Source organism: Mandrillus leucophaeus, unplaced genomic scaffold, assembly GCF_000951045.1.
Source record: "Mandrillus leucophaeus isolate KB7577 unplaced genomic scaffold, Mleu.le_1.0 Scaffold6, whole genome shotgun sequence".
NCBI classification, from domain to species: Eukaryota; Metazoa; Chordata; class Mammalia; order Primates; family Cercopithecidae; genus Mandrillus; species Mandrillus leucophaeus.
In genome coordinates this window covers 3,752,971-3,778,398 of record NW_012106474.1, presented here as the reverse complement: position 1 = coordinate 3,778,398, position 25,428 = coordinate 3,752,971, and the positions used below count along the sequence as shown (strand labels likewise).

The following is a 25,428-nucleotide window of genomic DNA, read 5'->3' as shown; positions in this document are numbered from 1 at the left end:
TGGAACCTGGGAGGCGCGCTGTGCTTCGGGTTCACAAACTTGCAGGCTGCCAGCTGGGAGGGGAAAGTCAGTATCACAAAGTTCGGGAGCTGCGGGGTCCCTGATGGCACAGGCCCGGAATCGGACTCCCCCGAGGAAAGGCGTGCCTTCTCCACCTCTGGGGCTGCGAGGAGGGGCCCTCTGCGGTGGCCTCTGCCCGGAGGGAGGCGCCGGCCCCGGGCTGGCTCCCCGAGAGGAGGAGGAAATCACGCTCTCTCCTGGCCTGGTAACAATGGGGGTTGTTTATAACAAAGCTGCTGAAAGCGTTCCGAGCAGCTTTTAAAAAAGTGTGTGAGTCCAAGTCCACCAGGAAGGGCTCTGTGGAGAGGGGAGGGAGGTGAAGGGTCAGGGAACAACCCTGTAAATCGCTCCGCAAGGGTCGGTTCCGCGCTCTGTTCATTCGGTGGCCGCACAGACTTTAATAGCATAAAAAACGTTTCCCTCAAGTTTTGTGCCTGTTTAGGAAGTCATTTTAATAGCGTCTATTTTTGATTTGTTGTAATAGGTGATTTATAGTTAACACTTGCTATAAAATACTAGCTCCTAGGCAACAGAACGGGTTTGGCAAATTTGAACATTCTGATGAAATGTATTCCTTTTATCATTAAATTCCACTGTATATTTTGGAGAAAATTTGACTATTGGTTCTCTGATTTCTTGATTTTTTTGCCAGTCATGGGAAGGACTCTATTTCTTCTGTCTTCGTCTGTACCTGTGACTGCACTTGACGTGGGTAGCTAGCCATTTGTCTTAATCCTTAGTTGAATACTGACACACATCATTAGGCTCAGGTTGCCAGTTTGAGCGTAGATGTTATGTTAAGTTACTCCTGATTCATTCATCTTCTGTAATGATTTTACGAGTTAGGTTCTAGTAAGCGAGTTAGCATTATGTACTTAAGTGTTCGTTCATAGACTATTTAGTATATCTTCAGAAAGGAGGCATAATTTAGTTTCAGGATTATGCTTTCTTTCAGAATAATGAATTCTTTTTTTTTTATCACAAGTTAAAAAAAAAATGACCATAAAACATTTTCTTGGTATGTAGTTTTTTTTGTTTGAATGGATTTTTTTTTTTTTTTTTTGAGAGATTTCTCAAGTTTGGTGCAAAGGAATCTTTTTTCAGTTTAATAAAGAGAATTCAGCTTTTTGGGATTTTGAATTGAGTTAGCATTTAAAAAAAATCTCAAATCAGAAGCATAGTTCATTGATTTAAATTCTATTTTAAGCACTCAGTTGAAACTTTTTATTTCTTAGTGATATGACAAGTTACTAAAATTGGCCTGTCATTTGGAAAGCTATTTTTTCAGTTATACTGTAGGTGAAAGTTTGCTGTGTACATACATTGAAGCAAAACAAGAATTGAAGGACTTGGAAAAAAAGATGATATATTATTTCATTTGCTATTTTTTCTCCCTGCTTATATCGGAACATTTCTATTTTTAGAAATTATTTTTCAGAATTGTATTAGAAGCTTTTCATAATGAAATGAATTGGTTTTTAAGAATGTCCGTATGTTGGTTTTTTAGCTTTTTCACTATGTAGTGGCTGGCTCACACTTTCTATTTTGTTTTCTCCAGAACCTCCCGGTACTATTAAATTTATTCAGGTCCTAGTTAAGCTTTGCATTTAACATATTGTATCTTTTATTATGATGTAGGTAAACTTAATATGAGTAATTCAGCCAGTATTTCAAGGCCAACAGTTTCAATTTGCTTTGTCTAAGCTCGTGTGAATTTTTTTTTTTTTTTAAACCATCTAATGATTATTTTTAGTCTATTTGGCCATCACAAGTTCAGTTTTTTAGTTTTCTGCAAGAACAGAAGCATTGTACTGGTCCTTATCAGATGTTCAGTAGATGTTCAACAAATTCACTGCAGGAGTTGATTTGTAGAAATAAGATTTAAGTCTTGTATTTATTTACTTGGGTAATCTTTTTATGCGTATGAGAGTATAGTTGTGGGTTTTCTTTTGTTTGTTTTTTTTCTGGTACAGTGATCAGTATCTATTTTCAAATTTTATAACTTCATTAATCATCTGTGATTGGTGATTTCAGGCAGCTTTGATAACCACTGATAATTTTGTGGTTTCTGTGTTTAGGAAGATGATAAACTTGGTTCTTTGGATTACATTCTTTTTTTAAGAAAATTAGAGTATGTTTTAACATCATCTTGGCTAAGTTTGCTTTTTCCTTTGTATTCACATTTGTGTGTAAAAGAAGGGCTTCCAAAGAATAAGCAGGCTATCACTGGAGTATTTTTCAGGCTCTTTGTCACTTGGATCCTAGATTCATTTGGAATTTGTAAAATGAGAGTTGATTTAAACCTAATGTTGTTATGTTATAACCAGGAGATTGATGCTAAGCTAACTTAATGTCTTGATTACTATGAAAAACTATAGCCCACAGAAACTCCTTAAAGTGTGTATAGTCCTTCCTTTGCTTATTTTTAATGTTATGACTTGTTTTCTTTTAGGGATTCCTAGTTAATTATGACAGCAGAGTCCTTTTAATCTTTCCTGTCGCCTCCTCAGAGGAGGGCTTCTCTGGTTATCTAAAGGTCTCCCTGTTGGTTTTAATGTACCATGACTTGTCATTGCCATTGGTATGTCTGTCTCCCTCTCTTACTACACGAAGGCAAGAGTGTAGAATTTTCCTGAATAATTGTTGTGTGTATTGCATGGTAGGGGCTCAATAAATACTGTGTGGAAAGAATGTCAAATATGGCCTTCATGGTTTATACCTTTATTCATGACAAAATATGGGATATATACTTTCTAAAAATTTAGTGGAGAGTATTTATTAGACCAGTGAATATTTACATTTTCATGTCTTATTCTTAGTTTTGCAGGAAGCTTACACTAAAATGCAGAAATTATGCTCGGTATTGACTGTTTAGCTTCATGAGATACTTCTTAAAGTCATTTGTTTTTTACTGAATTTATTGCCGCCTTCTTGCCCTGATGGTGAAAATAACCCAGAATTTATGTGGATACCTACATATGCTTTATTACAGGTGAATACATTATATTTTAATGCTCCGATTCATCAAGAAGTAATGTGGTGATTCATGTTTTCCAGAGATGTGTGTAAGAAATAACTTTGTTAGTAGAGGTAGAGTAGGAAGTCTTCAGGTGAAGTGGTAATAATTGCATAACTTATAGCTGTTATCTATATTCCAGAGTAATATATAGCTTGTGACTATGCTTTATCATACAACTGAACTATATTTGAAACTTTTTTTTTTGTTTTGTTTTGTTTTTGAGTTGGAGTCTCACTCTCTCGCCCAGGCTAGAGTGCAGTGGCGCGATCTGAGCTCACTGCAACTCCGCCTTCCAGGTTCCAGTGATTCTTGTGTCTCAGCTACCTGAGTAGCTGGCATTACAAGTATGTGCCACATCTGGCTACCTTTTGTATTTTTAGCAGAGACAGGGTTTTGCCATGTTGGCCAGGCTGGTCTGGAGCTCCTAGCCTCAGGTGATCTGCCTGGCCTCCCGAAGTCCTGGGATTACAGGCATGAGCCACTGTGCCTGGCTGTCAATAGTTGTATTTTTAAACATTGGTACTGCTAAAGATCTCTTTCTGGTGACTGATGTTATAATGAGATGGATGATTGCCATTTAGTATTTATAGGCATCTCTATTTTTTATTTTTGATAAGTTGAATGTCATTGGTGGTTATAACCTTTTAAAAATCTTTATTTCCTTTAATAACTGGTTAAGTTTTATGTTTGATTCGGTGTGTTCTTGTGAGTCTGAGGGACAGCTCTTATCTAACAGTGTTGAGTCATCTTAGGCAAGTTTCAATTTGCTGTCCTCCTGCTAGTGAAAATTAATTTTATTTTTCATAATTTGTAGACCTCATGGAAAATAAGTATAACTATAGACTTTTATAACACTGAAACTGTGATTGTGGTTAAATTAATAGTGGCAGAATAGCAGAAATGAGTCTTTCATATTCTTGAAAAATAGGGGTCGTAAGTGATCAAGATATGATACCAAATTGGTGGGAAGCTTAAGAAACGTTTATGATTGTCGTTAAGGATTTGATTGAGCAATTGCAGTATATAAAGCATTATTTCTAGGTGTTGGTTAATATGGTGGCATAGACTAATTTGTTTATAAACAGTTTTACCGTAAAGACTTGAATTTTGTGTAATGTCAGTATGTACTAATAAGTAGTATAGCATTTATTTTGATATAAACATGTTTCTTTATTATAAATAAAATGTGTATGCAGATAGCAGTTATTGAACATATGAGACTGAACTTCTCAGTTGAAAATTATTTTCAGGTTAGATAGAGTCTTGATTTCTGCTGTTGTTCAAATGTTTGCTATTTCTGTTAGTTTTCTGGCTGGTTGTATATAGGGTATACCCATTCACCTTGTAGATACTGAAGACAGGGATCAAATGTATCTGTGTGACCTACATTTACACTTGCAAGTTGGATACTAAGCAGTGTGCCAAATCCCACAGACCCTTTAACCAGTTCTGGGCCTGTCAGAGTTGGCTAACACTGATGTGCTGATAGGGCCTGAAAATCTACTGGTGGGCTTCCAGTTTGTGTCTCCGTATGTAGGAGTTCATAGCAGGTATATGCATGTTCTCAAAATTTCACCATCTTTATTCATGATTAGAAGATTTTTCTTAACATTTCTCGTTGTGTGTAACTGGGCAAAAGCAGGCTGAGAGGTGGTAAGGGAGATCATTGCCCAGCTCAAGTCAGCTGGTTGAGATTTTATTCTAGCAACCATAAAAACATGAAATTCACTAATCATTTTGATGTATGTGATTGACCAAAACCATATTAGAATTTAATTTAGAAAGTGAATGTGCTTAATAAAGTGAGAATAAGCATATAGAGAGGTGGTTCAAATATAAGCAGGAAGGTGTTTTCCCAGTATGTTTCCAAAAGTAAAGAATAATTTGAATTTTTATACTTTACAAATTTATTCGTATATGTCATGAGTGAAACTTTTGAGGAACTGAAATAGAATAGTTTACTATGGCTGGAAAAGAGCCAAAATTTTTGTGCTTTTGCCCACAAGAAATTTAATGTTAAAATGGTGTGGCTTACAGAAAATAAGAAATGTCAGTCTTGGTTGCACATGTTTACATTTTGCTATGTTTTTAGGCTGAATATACACAACTTGCTTTACCTTTTAAGCGTCAGTCCTTTCTGGTTAGACTGGCCATATGGAACCCTGTGAGTGCAAGTGGGCACTAGTAATCATTATACCAGGACAACAGGCATAACCTGGAGTTGTCTCCTTTAACTCTAGGTATGAGCAGGGTGGACTTGCTGGCCCTGTGTTTTCAGTTTCTGCAGTTTCAGACTTCCTGAAGTTTATTAGTGCCCGATTGACCTAGGCTGACAGGACAAGACCATTTTCACAGAATATTCAGACCTTTTTTTGTTTGTTTTGAAAACCATCTTCCTCTTCGGTAGGGTGGAAGCAGGCTGAAAAGTACATATTGGGGTTGAGGCTGGCTCTAGTCTAGCTCTGCCACCGGACTAGAGTAACAGCAGCAGGCTAGGTTGTTTCTAAATGAGGAAGTTGTGCGTTTTGCCTCCTAAAACTCCACCTGAAAGTACTTTTAATTTTCAGAACAGAAGAAAGATTGACCCAACATTATGATCCGTGAAAAAAATGCTCATTTGTTACTGTTGTTTGGGGGGTGTTTTATTGGCTGAGTGGTGCAGTGGGCTGTTTTATTCAGAATCCTAGCAAGTTCTCTTGCTTGATGTCATACATGTTCTATTAAAGGAAAATCAGGCAGTTTCTGCTCTTTGCAAACTTAAAACTTTTGGTTCTTCCAAGAATTTACTTTCTCTTTATTCTTGTTTGCTCATAGTGGTACTTTCCATTGTGGCCTACTTACTATTCTAGTTCCTGATTTTTTATAGGATAACCACCAAAAATTCTGTCATTTTTTTCACTGTTACCAGCTTTTGGTACTGAGATTTGAGATTGCCAGTTTCACCCGTCTTCTTTGGCTTTGGTTCTGTATGTTAAGTAGAGAAAATGAAATGGGAGTGACAATATGGTCACTCTCAGACACTATCCACTACTTTAAAAACATTGTATTTTTTAAGTTTCATAACCTCTTATAAACATGCTTAGTATAAAATTCATAGATTGGGAAGATATCTTTCAAATATGTTATTTTAAATATTGTTATTGTTATCCAAATAAACTTCTGAGTGCTGCAGACTCCTAGATGCTCGTGCAGTGTACCATGATTTTGCATGGGTTGCAAAGAACATTTGTTTTTCAATAATATGATTTTACGTGAACTTTTAAATGAGTTATTAGGTTGCATTACATTACACTTTTTACATTAATTTCATTGGCAGAAACTTGGAATTATTTTTAAAATTTTTTTATTTCTGTAGGTTTTTGGAGAACAGGTGGTATCTGGTTACATGAGTAAGTTCTTTAGTGGTGATTTGTGAGATTTTAGTGCACCCATCACCCATGCAGTATACACTGAACCCAGTTAGTAGTCTTTTATCTCTCAACCCTTTCCCACCCTTTCCCCCGACTCCCCGAAGTCCATCGTGTCATTCTTATACCTTTGTATTTTCGTAAGTGCTCGCGCTTAGGAGTGAGAACATACGGTATTTGGTGTGCCATTCTTCAGTTACTTCACTTAGAATAATAGTCTCCAGTCCCATCCAGGTTGTTGTGAATGCCATTAATTTGAATGATTTTTTGTTGTTGTTGTTGTTTTTGTTTTTTTTTTTTTTGGAAGGGTATAAAACGTGATAGATGGAACAGTGGACATACATCTTGAATAACAAGTCACGGTGCATCGCGCCATGAAAACACCCCTCCTGCCACCCGTGGAATGATTATTTTTAAGAGACATTGGGAATAAAATCAGTTGTGTCGAGGATTCTAATTTGAGCTTACTTTATTTTCATTTCTGCTATCCTCCTTTGGGAGATTCTTTTAAATACTTTTCATACTCTACACAGTGGAGTGGATTACATCCCTGTAATCCCAGCACTTTGGGAGGCCAAGGCAGGAGAATTCCTTGAGCCCAAAAGTTTGTGGCCAGTCTGGGCAACACAGTGCGATCCCATCTCTACCAAAATTAAAAAAAAAAAAATTAACAAGCAGGGTGGCACATAACCTGTGTTCCCAGCTTTTTGGGAGGCTGAGACAGGACGATTGCTTGAGCCCAGGAGGTCAAGGCTGCAGTGAGCTGTGAAGGAGCCACTGCACTGCACTGCAGCCTGGGTGACAGAGTGAGACCCTGTCTCAAAAAAAAAATTTGTCTGCCTTGCACTTTGAATGGTTCTTTTACTCACGTGTGATTTTCTTCCCTCATGTTGATTATTAGGAAAAATCGATTCACTGAGTTATGCAAATCTACTAAATGTTGACAAATTTCCTTAAAGAATATCAAAATGTTAACTTTTGTTAATATCACTGATCTCATCAGAAAAATTATAAATATGGGGAAGCTCTCAAACTCTCAGTAGTGGATACAAGTTTTTTTAAAATTTTCATTTCAGAGCTCAAATTTTATTATTGACATCCCTGTCATAGGTAGCACTTGAAGGGATAAGCTTGCTTTATTCATTTTTGACAAAATGTCTGTCAAATATCCAAGCCTAAATAAGCACAGTTGTTCTTTCAAGTGAAAAAATGGTGTTCCATGAAAGAAGTGACTGATTCAATTGCTGAAATACTTTTTTTTGAGACAGCCATCAAGCTGTGGTATGCAGAAGTAGAAGGGCTTTATGTACGCCCATTTTGGCACATAATTGAACAAACGAACATGTACTCAATTTTCAAGGAGATCAATCATTTTTTTCTGCTGTATCAAAGACATTCTTAAGTGAAACTGGCTTTTTAAAGAAGTTCGCATAGCACTAAAACATACGTTTTGTATATAGTGCATTTTGATGCTACTGCCTTGATGTGGTGCTAAGGTGCCATCAGCTATACTCATCATTGCTTTGACCATTCATGCAAATTCCAACAAAATGAGAAAGGCTAGTACTGTCCAAGTATTATTAAGAAAATAGTTTTGATCTCACGGATGACCCGAAAGGGTCTCAGGGAACCTTGGGGATTCATGGACTGCAGTTGATGAGCTGCTACCCTAGAATGTTTAGTGATGAGTTTTAGGGCTGATTTAAAAACTATGTGTGTTCTAAGGTAGATGTTATGGTGTTTTCCAAGTAAGGCTATGATATAAACGTGTAATATTTTAAAATGTGAACATAGAACTCATTATTATGGAAGGATACATTTCAACATAGTTATTTTACGCATTATATATTTTCTGTATTTATAAATGCCTCCTTTTAATTTTTAGTTATCAGTGCTAAGATGTACACATTTACATTTTTGTTACTTGAGAATACTGGCCACAAGCTATTAGCTAGAGTAATGACCATCAGCTTTTATTACTTGAGTTCACTTGGGATGTGACCTAAGCCACACCTAGTTATGGGACATTTTCAAGTTCTACTTATAGATCTTGTAGTGCAGGGAGCAGTGGCGTCTCATGTATTCAGCACAATGTGGAGTTATGCTGTTGTTTAATGTGGCTTAGACTTTCCTTCTGGCACTTGTCTGCCCTTTCAGTCTCCATCCCCCAAATACAAACTCTTGAGTTATGCCAACCATCGGCTGTCTAAGGACCTCTTTTTTTCCTACTATGTTTAGTTGTATTTTCCCTTAGCTTATTTCGTGAGAAACAGACACACAGACACAGACAGTGTTATATGTTCTAAGACCCATCATGCACATATGGGTTTTTAATACTTCAAAATAATATGTGGATATATTTAAAAAAATGTGTGATAAAAACAGAATGAGTGCTGCATTTATATTTAAGATTAGCATCACTTAAGATTAGTTTTATTTCTACTTAGTGGCACCTTGTTTTGCACAAAATATATTGTGGTGTTAATTTATGGATGAGTGCAAATGCATTTTGAGTTTTCGAGTCACCAATTTAATTATTATAGATAACATTACTAAACTATTATGATGGTACACAATTTTTAACCATTTGGTGAAACATGCTTATTATGATGGTACACAATTTTTAACCATTTAGTAAATCATGCTTATTAGCAAACTTTGTTTTAGTTTATCAGGACAATTAATACAGATGAAAAATCCTAGTCGGTGAATATATGAATTTGTAATGATTCTTTTGTAAATCAGCTAAGGTTTTGCTTATTCAGGAGAAGTCTGCCAGGAGTACCATGGACAGTGTTTTTACTGCATTAATATTTAAGACCTCAAATATTTAAAAATGTGTTTTTAATTTAAGATTGGCAAAGGTGACTTCAGTGAGTTCATAGTACAATTAATGTGGCTTTTGTGCCAAACTTGCTGATATTAATTTATAAGAAATTTTATTACCTTCATGACATTGTTAGTTTTGAGAATATGAAGGACAGTGAAATTAAGACTAGTAAATCAGGAAAAACGTTAAAAAAATTTACGATATTTTATGGCTGATTTTTAAAGTATATTCTTGAACATGTGAGCTAGTATGTTTGCTTCACTGTAGTAAGATACAGTTAAAAAATACTTGCTTCTTTCCATTATTCAAATATACTTATTTTAGAGCATTTGGAAAAATACAAACAGAAATAAAGGTAACAAATTACCCAGTGTTCTACCATCTGAAGAAATGAGTTGCTTTTCAGGCCCTTTTTTTTTTTTTTTTTTAAACATTTTATTTTATTTTGGAAAAAAGTTTGTATATATGTTGAGCTGTATCTGCTTATTAGTTGTTTGCATCTTTAGTACTGAATCGTGTTTCTTAACCGTGCATCCGTCAGGAATCTAGTTTTTAAAATCACGTAAGTTATTCTGGTAGTAATTGTAATACATCACATGTAGTGAACACAAGTGATACATTCCTGACATTAGTGTAAATGCTTTGTGTATGTTATCTTTTTACGTTCTCCAAGCAGTCCTGTGAGGTATGTCCTTTTGCTGTTCCCATTTCTGGATGAAGAATCCAAGGCACAGGGAGATTAAATAACTTGCTTAAGGGTATGCAAAACTAGTAAGCCACAGAACAATGATTGGAACCCACATCTCCTGATTCTGGAACCTTCTCTTAACCACTGTGTTTGTAAAATCCAAAAATTTAAGATCACTGCAATGAAACCAGTGTTTGGAAGTTTTATAGGAAGATAATATCTAAGTAGAAAATTTAGAACATAATTTTCAGGAAGAACCACAGGCGTAATGTAATAAAACGTCTTTTCTGTTTTATTTGGATGTTGTACTTACGTGCATATACATGTATATCACACATAAATACATGATGTATTGATTTTCATCTAGACTTTTTAAAGCCCTATTATAATTTTATCATTGTAATAGTAGATTCTGTGTTTTGTAGCCTAGGTGACACATGCCGTATTTTATTTTGTAACTATATACAAACCTTGTATCTTATATAGCAACCAGAAATTGGAATATGAGTGAGGAGTTCAGTGAAGAAGTCTTGATAGCGTCACTGATTACTTTCTTATGCCTTTAGGAAAGAAAGGAGGGCAAGACCTACCCAAGGTTCAGATGCCTTTTTGACAGCATTGGCTGTGATGCTGCGTTTGTGGAGCTCCTCATGCCTGCCCTCGCCATCTTGCCATCTGGCTTAGTCCCTGTCCTTTTACTGGGCTTCCTCTTGGTGCTGCCCTGCCAGACTTTGCTCTGGATGTTTCCCTAGCCCTTCCCTGGTCTGTGCTTACAATTAAACAATAAACAAAATGTGTTTATTCTGTGACTCTTGGAGACTCTGGTTCTCCTTACTGCCATCACTCAGTTAAATTTTGTGTCACAGACTTTTATTTACACATTAACTAGCAATTTTTCCCCAGATAACATTTGAATGTTAACAATCTTCAAGAGATTATTCTTTATTACTAACAGTTACTCAACATCTATTGAACAAATATTTGCATTTCAAGTGAGAAGGGGAGGATCTTAGATACAGTGGCCTGTTGTACTTTCTTACATCCTACAGCCTGTCTTCTCTGGTGATGAGCCTTTGTTTTTTCTTCTTGTAAGAAACAGTGAAGCTTGGCGTGTAGCCCTGGAAGAAGTTTCTAGGTAGGAAGTTAGGAATATTTTTCTTTCATGAATCATGGGCACTCTGAATATTTGATTTTAAGAACCACTTGTTAGCCTGTCTGATTCTGTGATGAGAATAAACGAAGAACTACTCATTCTGCTAGTGTTGTAGGATGCTTAGATGCAGGTAACTTCAATTGTTTACCCACTATATTTTCCTTATGTGTATCGGTTTAATGTAGCATTTGCTTTTAGATTCTTGAGGCCAATATTCTTGCATAAAATATAATTTAACTTCAAAAACTTTTTTTTAACCAGGTGGCACCCAAGGACGAAGTGCTACCTGTTTATAATTTGTGTAGCTTCTGAACAGAAGCTTCTGATGAATCAGTAATGTTAACATTTTATTAGTGTAATGGCATTTTAGACGTTTTATTTTAGTATGTAATTACAAATGCATGTGATTGGTATCACCAGCTTGATATTTGAGAAACACTTCAGGTTTTACATTAAATGTAATGGAAATTATTGTTTTCATGAACTGATGCCTATGAACAGCTAACGTTTCGGAAATAGTTATGTGCCTGTTTCATGGGCCGAGAAGCTTGGGAAATTCTGTTGCTTTTTTTTTTTTTCTTCAATAATGGCTTAGCCCTGTTAAAATTATGGACATTTAAACATTTTTCTTCAATTGTAGGGATTTATCTGAGGATAATGTACTTATTCAGACTGGTATTTGTCGAGAGCCTGTTAGGAGTCAGACTTTGTCAGAGATGAAGGAATGAAGTAATCTGTGATCTCAAGGGAGGAAGTGAACGGTTATCTAATGAGCTTGCTGTGCCTTAAGAAGAGGGAGCGGTAACTGGCACTGAGATCTGGGGCTTGAGGTTGACTGGTAGCCCTCCCACTCAGTACATGTGTTCCTTTCTGTCTCCGTTTCCACATTCGCTCACTGAGTGGTCACCCACTATATGTGAGTTTTGCTGAGCATGCGACACTTAATTGACACATGGTCTTTTTCTCAAAAAGCTCCCATTTCAGTATGAGAGATAAATTGGGGAAAAATGGCAGTAGTATGGTAAATGCTCTGTTTGGGTGGTGGGAATCAGGCACATGTTTACAGACTGGAGTCTTTAGATGAGAAGGAATATTCTATGGGGAAGGGGACCAGCATTCCTACAGCAGAGATGTATCCTCTTTGTACCTACTGTGTGTACACACTGTGCTAGCACAGTGGTGCCATGCTGAGCAAGAGGAGCGGTGCAGCTGCGGCAGAATCTCATTGTGGTGGAAGACAGGCACAGCAGGCAAGCAGTGTGTTCAGTGCTGTGAGGAGGGGAGACCTGGTAGGTAGCTCATGGGCAGTGGACCTTTCCAGGACTTGTCTAGTCAGGGAAGCTTAACTGAGTTCATTTTAGGAAGTGATGTTCATTCTGAATCCTGAAAAATTTGTAGGAAATAGCTGGGCAAAGGGGTAAGGCTTGAGACCTTATTTAAAAATAATTCAAATTGGTTGAATCTGTGCACAGACGTGTGTGAATACGCAGGCCCATTTTGTGGCTTGCAGATTGTACTATTCCTAGTTATTCACTGTCCTCCTTGTAAGAGGATTGTATGGCCTTTGCCCTTTTGACATCAAGTTTGACCATGTGACTTTCTTCGGCCAGTGACAGATACTGTTTCTGAGCGGTAGATTGGAGTCCATTTCATGCTTCTGTGTGCCTTTTTGTGTCATCTGTGAATCAGTGTGTCCCATGCTGGGGCTCATTCTTGAACCGTAGTGCCAGAATGAAGATGACTAGATCAGAGCTCCAGCTACTCACAGAATGATGTTACCATGAGAAAGAAATACAGCTTTGCTGTTGTAAGCTACTAAGATCTTGGGGCCATATGTTTTCATAGCATCATGTTGTGACTGAGAAGAATACTATATGTGTGTCTGTGTGTACAAGCGGGTGTACATACTAGTTGGTTTGGGGCTGAGGAGCCAGTTGCCAGTTAGGAAACCAAAGGTGTAAACCATGGTCAGTTCTTATGGGCCTTGTAAGCCAAGTTAAGAACATTCACGAAAGAACATGAGGAGGTTGACAGTTCAAATGGACCTCCCTGGCATCTGAGTCTGTGGAGTAAAGGGGGGGAAGTTAAGAACATTCAAGATGAAAGAACGTGAGGAGGTTTGCAGTTCAGATGGACCTCGTGGCAGCTGAGTCTGTGGAGTGAAGGGAGGGCACACTTGAAGGCGGGACCTTCAGGCCTTCCTGCGCTTGTGTCCATGAGGTAAAGGCCTGAACTAAGGTAACAGGGAAGGAGAGAATGAAACTGAAGGAGGTAAATTGGAATTTGGAGACCGATGAGGAGATTGCCTGAGAGAAAGGAAAGCAGTCCAGGGAAACCCCGGTTTTTTGCTTGGCTGCTTTGGGTAGGTGATGGTGTCATTAACCGGAATAAAAAATGTCAGTGATAGATTAGATTTGAGTGAGGAAATAAAAAGTTCTCTTTGAGGTATACCAAATTTGAGGTGCTTGTGGATTTCCCAGAGACGTCATCCTACATAGGCAGTTAAGAGGAAGAGAGCCAGGGGATTCAGGGTGATTGTGGTAGGTAGCAGCTAGCCAAGGCATAGAGGAGACTACGAGGAAAAAGTTGTGTGAAGAGAGACAAGAACCTAGGACAGAAAGCCTTAGAACAAAATATCCTGTGGACTGGGGAAGGGGAACTGGCTAACTATACTGGAAGGGAATGGGCATAGAAGTCTAATACAGGAAAAATAGATATATACCGTACAATGATGTCAGAGAGAGGAAAGTTTGAAAGTGTCACCTACTAAACTTTGTCCTCCATGATCTTGCTTTAAAGTTTGTTAAATTGCATTTAATTTAATTTCTACTCTCTGATTTTGCTTTAATGTTTTTTTGGTATCCTCTTAAATGCCCCCTTTCCTAGCATTCTGTAAAGATTCCTATTCTTTGATCATCTGTGATGTCTGTAATATATCAGAGTGTTTCAATTTATGTTGCTAATTTTTTTTCTACTACTGGAAACATTTTTATAATTGTTATCTATTTTATTACTTCAAGAGCCCTCTGAATTCTCACCAATGCCTTTCTTTTGAGATCCCATTCCTCTGGGACTTTGCAGCTGCCCTTTCATTCCTTCTTTCTTACTTCTCTTCCTCTCTGTCCTTTCTTCCTACCTTCCATTCACTCATCTTTGGTCTTTTCTGTTCTGTTAAAAGGCACTCAGGTTTTATTTTTTAATTAAAAAAAAAACTTTGCTAAAGTTTTGTAACTCTTCATGTTTTATCTGAACATTCATTCAACAAACATTTCTACTCCCACTTCCTGCAAGAATTGTCCCTTTCCCCTATCTGCTCCTGACTCATCTAACCCTTGCCTTTCTTGCTTCTATCCCCAAAACACTCCTAGAACTGCTTTTCTTGATAGCCTTGGGTTCCTGATTACCAAAACCAGTTGCCCACTGTGGGACCATAAAAGGCTTTATTTACCACCCCGTTTTTTTTCTTGGTAATGATACTAGCCTCTTTCTGGAGCTATTCTTTCCTTATCTCCTTTAGTTGATTCCATTTTGCTCATCTCTCAGGACAGTGTGTATTGTAATGCTGGATTCTCGATGTTCTTCTACTCATTCTCTCAATGAAAAAATGCCCCGTAATTAACTATGGGGCCATAGGGCTGAGGTCAGGGAGGCACACTGATAATGACTCTAGCTGACATAGTATACTTAGCATTTATTGACTTCAAACTGTGTATGCTTATTTAGATATTTAAAAATTTGGCTGCATTCCTGGGTCACAGGATCCTCTGCAAGATGGGTTGATGGAGGGCCTGATTTCATGGTAACTGCTATTTACTGTGCTGTCTTCCTTCCTCTACTAGGATGTATTATTTCACATACTTGGTTTCATCTCACTATGTTGACATATTGCTTTCATCACAGAATCTGGACTACATATTTCTAGGTGAAGTAATCTAGGTTATGGTTTGCCTATACTAAAATCCAGTATTGATTTCCAATTTTAGATTGGCAGTCAATTGAGAATATTGCTCAGGAAATGCTGGCTTTTGCTGTTTTTCAAGTCCTCTGCCTTGGTGGTTGTCTTTAGCATCTCCAGTGAAGTTTTATAAAAATACATGAACTTTTAGTCGTTTGCTACTATCTGTAAAAAAAGGTATAGAAAACAAAACTAAAACTGTGTTTGATTTTGGTGGCCAATCTTGGAAGAGAGGAACTGAGGAAATACAATAATAGCTAATGAGTAATGGCATAGGATAGGGGAGGAAAATAAATTGAATCCTGGAGATTCAGTAGGAATCAAGTGCACTTGGGGAGCTGACTTATTGGTAGCTGACAAAGTTGGGATTTGACTTATTGCTCCAGTATTCTCTCAGATTAGCCTATGTGAAAATATTACCCCCCACCCATTGTAAATGTGATTGGTCTCTTTGCTTCTAGTCCCTTCTCTACTCAAATGTTACATTAATTTCCCCAAGATTTCATCACCTAGAGGACTCCAGATTGCTAAAATGCCCCTTTAACAATTCCTGACCTCTTCACCCTACAATATGAGAAGAAGAAGTTGCTCTGGGGAAATCTATTTACAGTCAAGGGTGTGACAATATTCCTCACTGAATTAAGCACTAAGTATAAGAGAGTTGTTTTATTCCTAAGATTGATGAATGGGCATTAGTACTTGTACTTAAAAGGGTATTGCACTAAACTTGAGCTCTTTGAGGGCAGAGACCAGGCTGTGTGGTCTTCCAGAGGAGGACACGATGTGCCAGTGGATAATTGAAGAATGCATGCATTAAGAAATTAATGAAAGTTGATCAGTAAGGGCATAACTGTCATACATAAACTCAGCACGGTAAATTTGAAACCTTTTATTTAAAGCTTTGAAAGTGTGGCCCCTTGCTGGGCTTGTGTGAATTTCTTTAGAAATTAGATAACTTACAGCAAAAATTTGTTAAATATAAGTAGCTCATTGCAGATATTCATGATTTGGTAGTACATTGTAAGAAATAATAGATTTATTCTGAGAATATGCTGCTACTTTTCACCTGGTACTATAATCTGCTCATATAATTAGAACCTTTTGTGTTACCATTTCAATATCTGACTAAAGGAGAAACACATTCTTGGGATAGTTACTGTTGAAGACTAATGTAAGCTTTTTCAGGTGGGCAGTAACTGACTTGTTTTACTCAAAGGGAAACTTAAGTTTTATAGCAGGAGATATGGAGAGCTTGTATTTATTAAGATTTATGTGGGTAAAATTTAGTTCATGTTTTTTGAATGGAGTCTGTAGGGTAAATTTGAAGGTCTCCTTTTTGCCTCTGAATTCTGGCTATCCAGACATAGCCACTGTAAGGAGTTTTTAAGTGTGTCTTTCCCAGTTTTGCTCTGTGGACTCAAAAATGAAGAGTGTGTGTGTGTGTGTGTGTGTGTGTGTGTGTGTGTGTGTGTGTGTTTTGAGATGGGATCTTGCTGTGTTGCTCAGGCTGGTCTCTTAAATCCTGGACTCAGGCAATCCTCCTGCCTCCCAAATAGCTGGGATTACAGGAATGCACCATTTAGCACAGCTGTATTTGAATTTTATTTTACAAAAATTGGATCATAGAATATATACTTTTCTGCAACATGCTTTATTAAAGAAATTCTCCCATATTTATATAAAAGTATGTATAAATATAATTCTATCTTTTTAGTAGCTGTATAATCCATGTGCTAGTCATTTTCTTAACGATTAATGAACACTGACTATTTCTACAGTACACTGTTTCAGTAATGCTGCTATGAACATTTTTGTGCACATATGTTCCTATACTTGCGTATTTCCATAAAATAGATTCCTATGAGTGGAATTTGAGTCAAAGGCTGTACTTGTTGAAAATGTTTATAAACTACCAAGTTATTCAAAAGGTAGGGAGCCCTCCAGTTTATGCTACCACTGTTGTGACTATGACCCTTTACCTAACACTGCATATTATGAATTAAACTTTTCAGTCTGACAGGTAAAAAGTAATGTGTCATTGGTTTTAAAATTCATAATTCCTTGTTCATTGTTGAGATTGAGCATTCTTTTCTTTTCTTTTGAGACAGGGTCTCACTGTGTCACTCAGGCTGGACTGTGGTGGCGTGGTCATAGCTCACTGTAGCCTCCACCTCTCAGGCTCAAATGATTCTCACGTCTCAGCCTCCTGAGTCGCTGGGGCTATGGGCATGTGCCACCATGCCCGGCTAATTTTTAAGAAATTTGTATAAAGGTGTCTCACTGTGTTGCCTACACTGGTCTTGAACTCTTGGGCTCAGTCTGCCTGCCTCGGCCTCCCAAAATGCTGGGATTACAGGCATGAGCCACTGCACTTAGCAGGTCATCTTTCATGAATGTTTCTTGCCATCTTTATTTTCTTTCTATGCGAAGTGCCTGTTTTCCTGTCAAGAAATTTGTTTTATTCTCATCAGTTTTTGTGGAAAATCCTTTCTAAATAAACATTTTGACGTTTTACTGTGTTTATAAATAGTTTTTCCTACTCAGTCATTTTGGTCTTCTAATTTTATGGTGTTTTTGCTATTAAATGAGTATTTCTTTTCTTGTCTTTTCTTTCTTTCTTTTTTTTGAGACGGAGTTTCGCTCTTGTTGCGCAGGCTGGAATGCAATGGCGCGATCTCGGCTTACTGGCACCTCCGCCTCTGAGGTTCAAGCGATTCTCCTGCTTCAGTCTCCCTAGTAGCTGGGGTTACAGGCAGATGGTATTTTTAGTAGTGACAGGGTTTCACCATGTTGGTCAGGCTGGTTTCGAACTCCTGACCTCAAGTGATCTGTCTGCCTCGGTCTCCCAAAGTGCTGGGATTACAGGCGTGAGCCACCATGCCTGGCCTAAATGAGTATTTCTTACGGCTTTGTTTTCTTATTTTTAAGGGACTTGAAATTTGACTAAAAAGACTGAGTGAGCACTTATTTTTTAAAACCTGAAATATCTTAGTGTCTTAGTCTGTTTTTACACTGGTATAAAGAACTACCCAAGACTGGGTAATTTTTATAAAGGAAAGAAGTTTAGTTGACTCACAGTTCCACATGGCTGGGAGACCTCGGGAAACTTAACAATCATGACAGAAGGCAAAGGAGAAGCAGGCATCTTCTTCACAAGGTGGCAGGAGAGAAGTGAGTGCAAGCAGGGGAAATGCCAGATGCTTATAAAACCATCAGATCTCCACTCACCGTCGCAAGAACAGCGTGGGGGAAACTGCTTCCATGATCCAGTCACTTCCCTCCCTTGACATATGGGGATTGCAATTGGAGATGAGATTTGGGTGGGGATACACAGCCAAACCATGTCACTTGAGTTACAGGTGATAAGTAGGACCCCATTTCTTTTACATTTAGTAGGTACCAGTTTATCAGAGCTTGGGCGGTCTTTTTTTCCTTAAATGAGGTTCAAATCTGTTAAACTCTCTATCAGTGGGCTGTGTGGTATTGGAAGAAGCCTTGGATGTAGGTTTGTTAATGAGGTCTTTAAATGTTGACTAGTTTAGATGTTTTAAGTCCCTGATTTTTAATATGACTACAAAAGTACTAAAATAATTTTACTTCAGTGACATTGAGAAGATTCTCAAAATGAACTATGGGATGTTTTTTCTTTTTTTGGGATAAATGAACATAAACCAAACTCCCTGAAAACCAGTGCATGAACTTTTAAAAGTTCAAAAATAAGCCATGAGGTTTGTAGAAATTAACCTTACTGATAGTTGTAAATAGTTAAGGTTGTCTGATTACTTATTATTGACTTTTTATTTGTTGTGATGTATGTTTATGATATGGCTTTTTTTTTCAGTTTATTTCCACAAACATCACAGTAAATAATTGAAGATTGAACAAAGAAATATTTAAAAAAAAAAAAACAAATATTTTCTGGTGTATCTTAGAGAACCTTGTATGTGATTTGGGGGAGGAGTATAGGATGTCTAGGAAATGGCATTTTCAGGGGAGTTAATCTATTAGAAAAGTCATAATTAAAACTCTGAGTTAGTAGAAATCAAATATTGTTTAATTCATCAACTGAATCTGTATTGAGACATTCAATAATTGTATTCTTGTTTTGCCAGTTTAGTTATTTGATTGATGCAAACCTGTTGTCCCTACAATAAAAAAATAGTGAGGTGTGTCTGTACTCTATCAGTTTAAGTTGTTTAATTTTAAAGATGAAAGTTAAATTTTAGAACCCTCTTCATTTGCTTTTTTACCTTAAGTGGGGGTACACTCTTCACGAAAACCACTCTCCTCAAAGTCATCAAAGACTTGCATGTTGCCAAATCCAGTCACTTCATCTTCTGACGCAGCAGCAGTTGATCCCATCTTCCATCAAATTCTTCCTTCACTTGGTCTTCCGGACTGGCCTGTTGCCCTGACCTCAGGGTCTGATCCCCGCACACCCTCTTTTCTCCACTTATTCCCTAGGCGAAATACTTCTTTTTTGTGGTTTTAAGTGCTAATGTATTCCAGATTTACATCTCTAAGTGTGGCCCTTGTTCTGAACTTCACCCTATATAACCAGTCCCTCACTGGACAGCTCTACTTAGGTGCACTCTAGGCATCTCAGAGTAAGCCTGTCCAAAACTGAACTCTGATTTCCCACCACCGTACTCTTACCTGCTTCTGCTTCAGCCGTCTCCTAAGTCTTAGTGAACAGCAGCTCACTTTACCAGTTGCTCATGTCCACAGCCTGGCATTCTTCTGGATTCCTTTCTTCTCTCAGACCATGATCATATCTAATCTTAACAGCAGATTCTGTCAGCTCTACTTTCAAAATATTTTTATAATTTAACCACTTCTCACCATCTTTGCTTCTTACTACTGAATTAATCCAGGCTAACTTCTTCTACCACCTGGGCTGTTCCAGTAACCGCTTAGTCTTAATTTAATTTATTTCCATTGTCTGCCTTTGCCCCCTTACTGTTTCCTACACAGACACATACTTCTAAACCTTAAGTTAAATAATGTTTCTATTCAGACTCCTCAATTTTTTTTAATCACTCAAAGTGTACCTTGACCTACAAATCTTACTCCTAATACCGTTTTTTCGCTTCTAGCCACAAGGAGTCTCCTTGCTATTTGTCAGTTATGCCAACCAGGATTCTGCCTGGGGTTTTAGTACCTGTTCCCTGGGCTTGGAGTGTTCTTTCCCTACAGTTAGGCTTTGCTCAAGGATCCCAGAAGTCTTTCTTGATTTACCCGATGTGAAATTGTGAGAGTAGCACTTTGGTGAAACAAGAGCTCCTCCCTAAATGGCAAGCTTTTTGAATACCTTAGCTTGAGTTTGTTCGTAACTGTCGTGGTCACATTTCTTTGACAACATGTTCCATGCCTCGCAGCGATTCAGACATTACAACCAGTCTCTTATTTCTTTTGATTCCCACATCAGCAAAGGATATATTACTATTATTTACATTTCTTTTAGTTAAATAGCATCCAGAAAATTTAAGGAATTAAGAGTTATAGACATAGCGACAGGGTTTTCTCTCTCCCTTTCTGCTTCCCGCAAGAAAACTACTGATGTGAAACTTCATATGAGTAGATACAGTTTTTTTAACGGCTTTGCAGTATTCTGTTGTCTAAATAAATTGTATTCTATCTCTATCCCTATCCAGAGATTGATAAATTGTATATACCTTTCCACTGTTACAAATATGGATTTAATGAACACTCTTGTCCATGTTTCCTTCTGTACTGATGTAAAATTTTTAGGATGAATACCTAGAAGTGGAGTATTTAGATTCAGATTTTTTGGGTCCTGTGAAATTGATCATTGAAATGGTTATACCAATTTATATTCCAAACTTCAGTTTTCACCCTCCTCAATATATTCAGATTTGTTGATATACTCTAAAGTATTTGAAATAATAATTTCAATTTGTTACCCTGATTTCAGTAAGTGAGCATGTTTTTCGTATGTTTATCTAGCCTTTACTTCCCTTTAATTGGATTTCTCTTTTTTACAGACTCAGCTGTGTATTAAACAGAATGTTTATTTTGTATTCTTTATTGTATAGTACAATGATTACTGATTGTTTAGTCTGCCATGTTGCTGGAACTGGGTGTGTTCCACCCTTATTTTTATACAGCAGGATGAGACGCAGTGCTGCATCGTGGCCGAAAGTGTGACTTGTTTCACAATTGCCAGAGTATGAATTCTGGCCCATTGGTATTAGCTCTGTGAACATGGTGAATTTACTTGATCTTTCTTAGGCCCTATTTCTTTATCTGTAAGACAGGAACAGTAATAACACCTACCTTACGCGGTTGTTGTGAAAATTGGAGTAGATAATGCATAAAAAGTACTTAGCACAATGTTTAGCATAAGGCAGGCATTTATACTCTTGTTATTTGTAGTGCATTGTCATCATTACTATTTGTTCTTTTTCCTTTCCCTTGATTTTATATGTTTATCTTTATATCATGTAATGTAATATGTGGGGGAGAAGAGCTTTCTAGCAACATGTTTAGGTTTAGTATCGTATGTTCTAGGTTGATTCTGCATTCTTGTTTGTTGCTGTTTCTTATTTTGTGTTCAATTATAGCTAGAAATGATAATATCTTCTTCAAGAGTATCCTTATATGAGATATCTTAAACAGTGTGACGTTATAAAAACAGAATCAGTGATTTTGAGGTTTTTGTTTCATGGAACTTTATACATCTTACCATATTCTTGCCATATTCTGTATCCCTGTCTTTGAGTTCATGACTATTGTGTATTCCATTACTTACCTAGGGAATTTGTTCCAGAATGTACTTTTTAGAAGTCTGTATGTGTATGTGTTAGCCTAGGATATTTATTTAACAGTATAGAAGATTCTCAAAAACAAGAGTTGAGAATATTATTCTAGTGAACAGAGTGTTTCCATAACATTAAATGAGAATCTGCTTCTCTGATTGATTCTTTTCATCATAATACTCTTTTGCAAAGAGAATTAATTAAGAAAACTTACTTGAACAGTGAGCTAGTTTCATCAGTGTCACTTTTCCTATCAAGATTCTATGTTCCTTTTGTAAGTTACTACTGATAAGAATCCTCCTACACAGCTTGACCTCCTTTCAGAAGTCCCTGTGCTGATTTACACAGCTTACCTTTTTGTTTTTCTCATGCCTAGTCCTAAGTGACATTCCAATCTGCTGTAGTCATTTGGTAATGCAAAGAGTGAAACTGGAAGGGTAGGCAGGAGGTACCGGTTGGCACCAAATACGCAGTTCAAGATCACTCATGATACCAGGGAGAGAATGTCAGATACTTGAACCAGAACAGCATACTGTTTTGGTTTGTAAAATTCTGGTTATGAGGCAGTAATAGTCATATTACTCTATCTCAGAATTATTTTGTTTCTCATTTGTTCTTTTCACCTCTGCCCCAACCTTCTCTTTCATGGATGTGTTTTGTGTGAAATGTGAAAGGTCTTAAGATAGTGGAGGCTTGAAAAAACTGCCTGTGTTTTAAAATGTGCTTGTGTTTGTTTCCTAATGTGGTACTTTGAAGATATTTTGGGTTTAGGTAAGTTGCTTTAAGTTTTGTTTTTCTTAATTGGAGTAGGTTGAGTGCTGTGAATTCAATTTTTAGTGTACTATAAAAAGATAGGTGGAAGCACTTTGATTGTGGGAAGTTTCTTTGAATCACTTGCTATAGTTTGAGTGTTTTCTTTGATGTGAAACTCACTGTAAATCCAAGTAAATGATGTTCATACACCAATGTTGGTGTATATAATTTGTATGGTACATTATCTTCATCATTCAAATTTAGAACTTAATTATTTCACATACTTAAAGAAGAGTCTTAGTTGCAGATTCAAGATGAAGATTATAAAACATTTTCTTGGGTTTTCTTTCAGTATTATAATTTTAAGGCTGAATTTAGGAACTTGGTTATTTTCTGTAAACACCAAAACATTTTATAATTTTATGTATAGGTTGATTTGGGTAGATCAGTTTTATCATTGGAAATGATTTCAACTCTCAGAAATTGTATTTCAACAATATAATTTTTTTTTTTTGATGACAAAGTCTTGCTCTGTCGCCCACAGCTGGAGCTGATCTCAGCTCATTGCAACCTCTGCCTCCTGCGTTCAAGCGATTCTTCTGCCTCCTGTGTTCAAGCGATTCTCCTGCCCCAGCCTCCTACTGGGGTTACATAAAGGCACCCGCCACCATGTCCAGCTAATTTCAACAATAGAATTTTAAATGTATATAGTGCCATTCTATTTTTTCTACAAAGTTTGATGGTTTTCATTTTTCATATCATACGTACAGATCTTTAATATATACTGTTATTTTTTGCTTTTGTATTTAGTTTTGCTAGAGATAGGTTTTTTATACACTCACACATATACACAAACACACACCTTTCTTTTTTTAACTTTTAGGTTCAGGGGTACATCTGCAGGGTGTGCAGGTTTGTCACATAAGTAAATGTATGTCATAGGAATTTGTTGTACTGATTATTTTATCAGCCAGGCATTAAGCCTAGTATCCATTAGGTATTTTTTTCTTATCTTCTTCCACCCTCCACCCTCCAGTAGGTCCCAGTGTGTGGTGTTCGCCTCTGTGCACACCCACCTTTTAAATTAGTTCTTGTGTAAGTGTAGGCACTTGAGAATTTGCAGACAGGAAGTAATATTCATCAAGTGCCTTATTTGTGGTAGGTTCCTTTATATAGCGTGAATCACTTGGTAACCACCAAACCCCGTGAAATAGTAGCCCCTCCACTGTGCAGACAGGGAACTTGAGAGAGCTCAAGTGTTTTGCAGAGTCGTGTGGGTATTCAGTGAAAGTAAAATTAACTGGGATTTTACCCAATGTCTGGCTGTTTCCAAGGTTCTGCCTCACTTTCTTTTTGTGTGACACTCTTGCTGTTTGTTCAGTGTAAGAAGCTATGTTTGGCTTCTGATGTTAAATAATTCATTATCCATTTACAGAATCAAAGTTCTTGAGTTTTTGTAGAGCACTTTTTAAAAAATAGCTTTACTTTATTTTGCACTTAATGGTTTGTAATTATAACTGAATTATTTTCATATTACACATTTTTTAGCATGAAAATTTTCAAACACAAATGAAACTCATTCCCTAGACTTCACAATTTTCAGTTTGTCTTTCTTAATTTTGTTGTTTTTAGGTGCACTATTTTGTAAAGCAGATCCTAAAACCCATCATATTATTTCTTCCCTACTTCAGTGTGCATCTAAAAAAATTTAACCATCATACAATAATCTCATTAATAAAATTAACCATAATTCTTTGTTGTTATCTGTTATTTGGTCCATACTGAGATTTCCCTGTATCTCTCAAGAATGTGGTTTTGCAGTTAATTTATTTGAATTGGGATCCAAACAAGGGCCGCACATTATATTTACTTCTACATCTCTTTTAATCTAGAGCATTTATTTCATGCCATACACTTTGAAAATATTGGGCTACTTCTTCTGTAGAACATCTGTATTCTAGACTTGCCTTTATCTTTTTCAGGGTAGTGGTGGTTTGACATGTTTCTCTAGCTTTAAAGGCTTGAATGGATTCAGGTCCAACTGTTGAACAAGGCTTTATAAGCAATGCTGTGTATTTCATGTTGAATCACATTAGAAGGTCAAATTGTGACAGCCCCTCTACCGTCAAGTTCCTTATCACTGTTTCATGCAAAGATGTGTGTCTAAATCAGTTAGTGGCTACAAAATGGTGTTTTTCTAATTCAGTTTTTTCTGTTTACATTTATTGGCTGGAATTCTTTAAAAGATATGTGTAGACATAGATTCTGAGCTCCTGTATTGCTTATTTTCTAGAGTAAGGAGTTCGTTGCTCTAGGTACCTTCAGTGCTAACATTGATTTTGTTTTGTTGGTGTTCTCATTTTTCTTTGGTATAATGAACTGGTGGATTTTTATGTATTCCATGTTTCAGTCACTTGCAGTCATTTCTGCTGGTATTCAGATGGTCCCAAATTTGTCCAGCTGCAGTTTTTGGTTGGCTAGAGGGTTCTTTTGACATGAGTGAGTCTTTGAGAGCTTCCTTGTTTTCCAGCATAAGAAGATGTCCCAAATTCATCTTGTACATTTTCTGACCTAGACCTGGATTAAGCCATTTCTCCAAGTAGCTGTAGTTTCTTTTAGTGGTATTTAAGAGACTACAGTCTAGGTGCTAGAGATGTTCGTTTTTACAGATTGTTGTTTGCTTCTGGGCCTTTTCAGTGGGAAAAACTAGAAGATATTTATATTTTGTGGGGAGAAAAATCTGTATATTTCTATTGATGTTTCCAGTTCAGAATGGCCTTGTAT

The 25,428-nt window shown here is 37.0% G+C and overlaps 1 protein-coding gene across 1 annotated transcript in view; it reads left to right on the top strand.

Annotated features, from left to right (window-relative positions):
* The first annotated feature begins 6 nt into the window (after positions 1-6).
* MLLT4 (myeloid/lymphoid or mixed-lineage leukemia (trithorax homolog, Drosophila); translocated to, 4) overlaps positions 7-25,428 on the top strand; it is a 152,667-nt gene continuing 127,245 nt past the window's right edge. Inside the window, exon 1 of the mRNA XM_011999609.1 lies at positions 7-265. Coding sequence (XP_011854999.1) covers positions 104-265 — 162 coding nt within the window. The 5' untranslated portion in view covers positions 7-103. The remainder of the gene's footprint in view (positions 266-25,428) is intronic.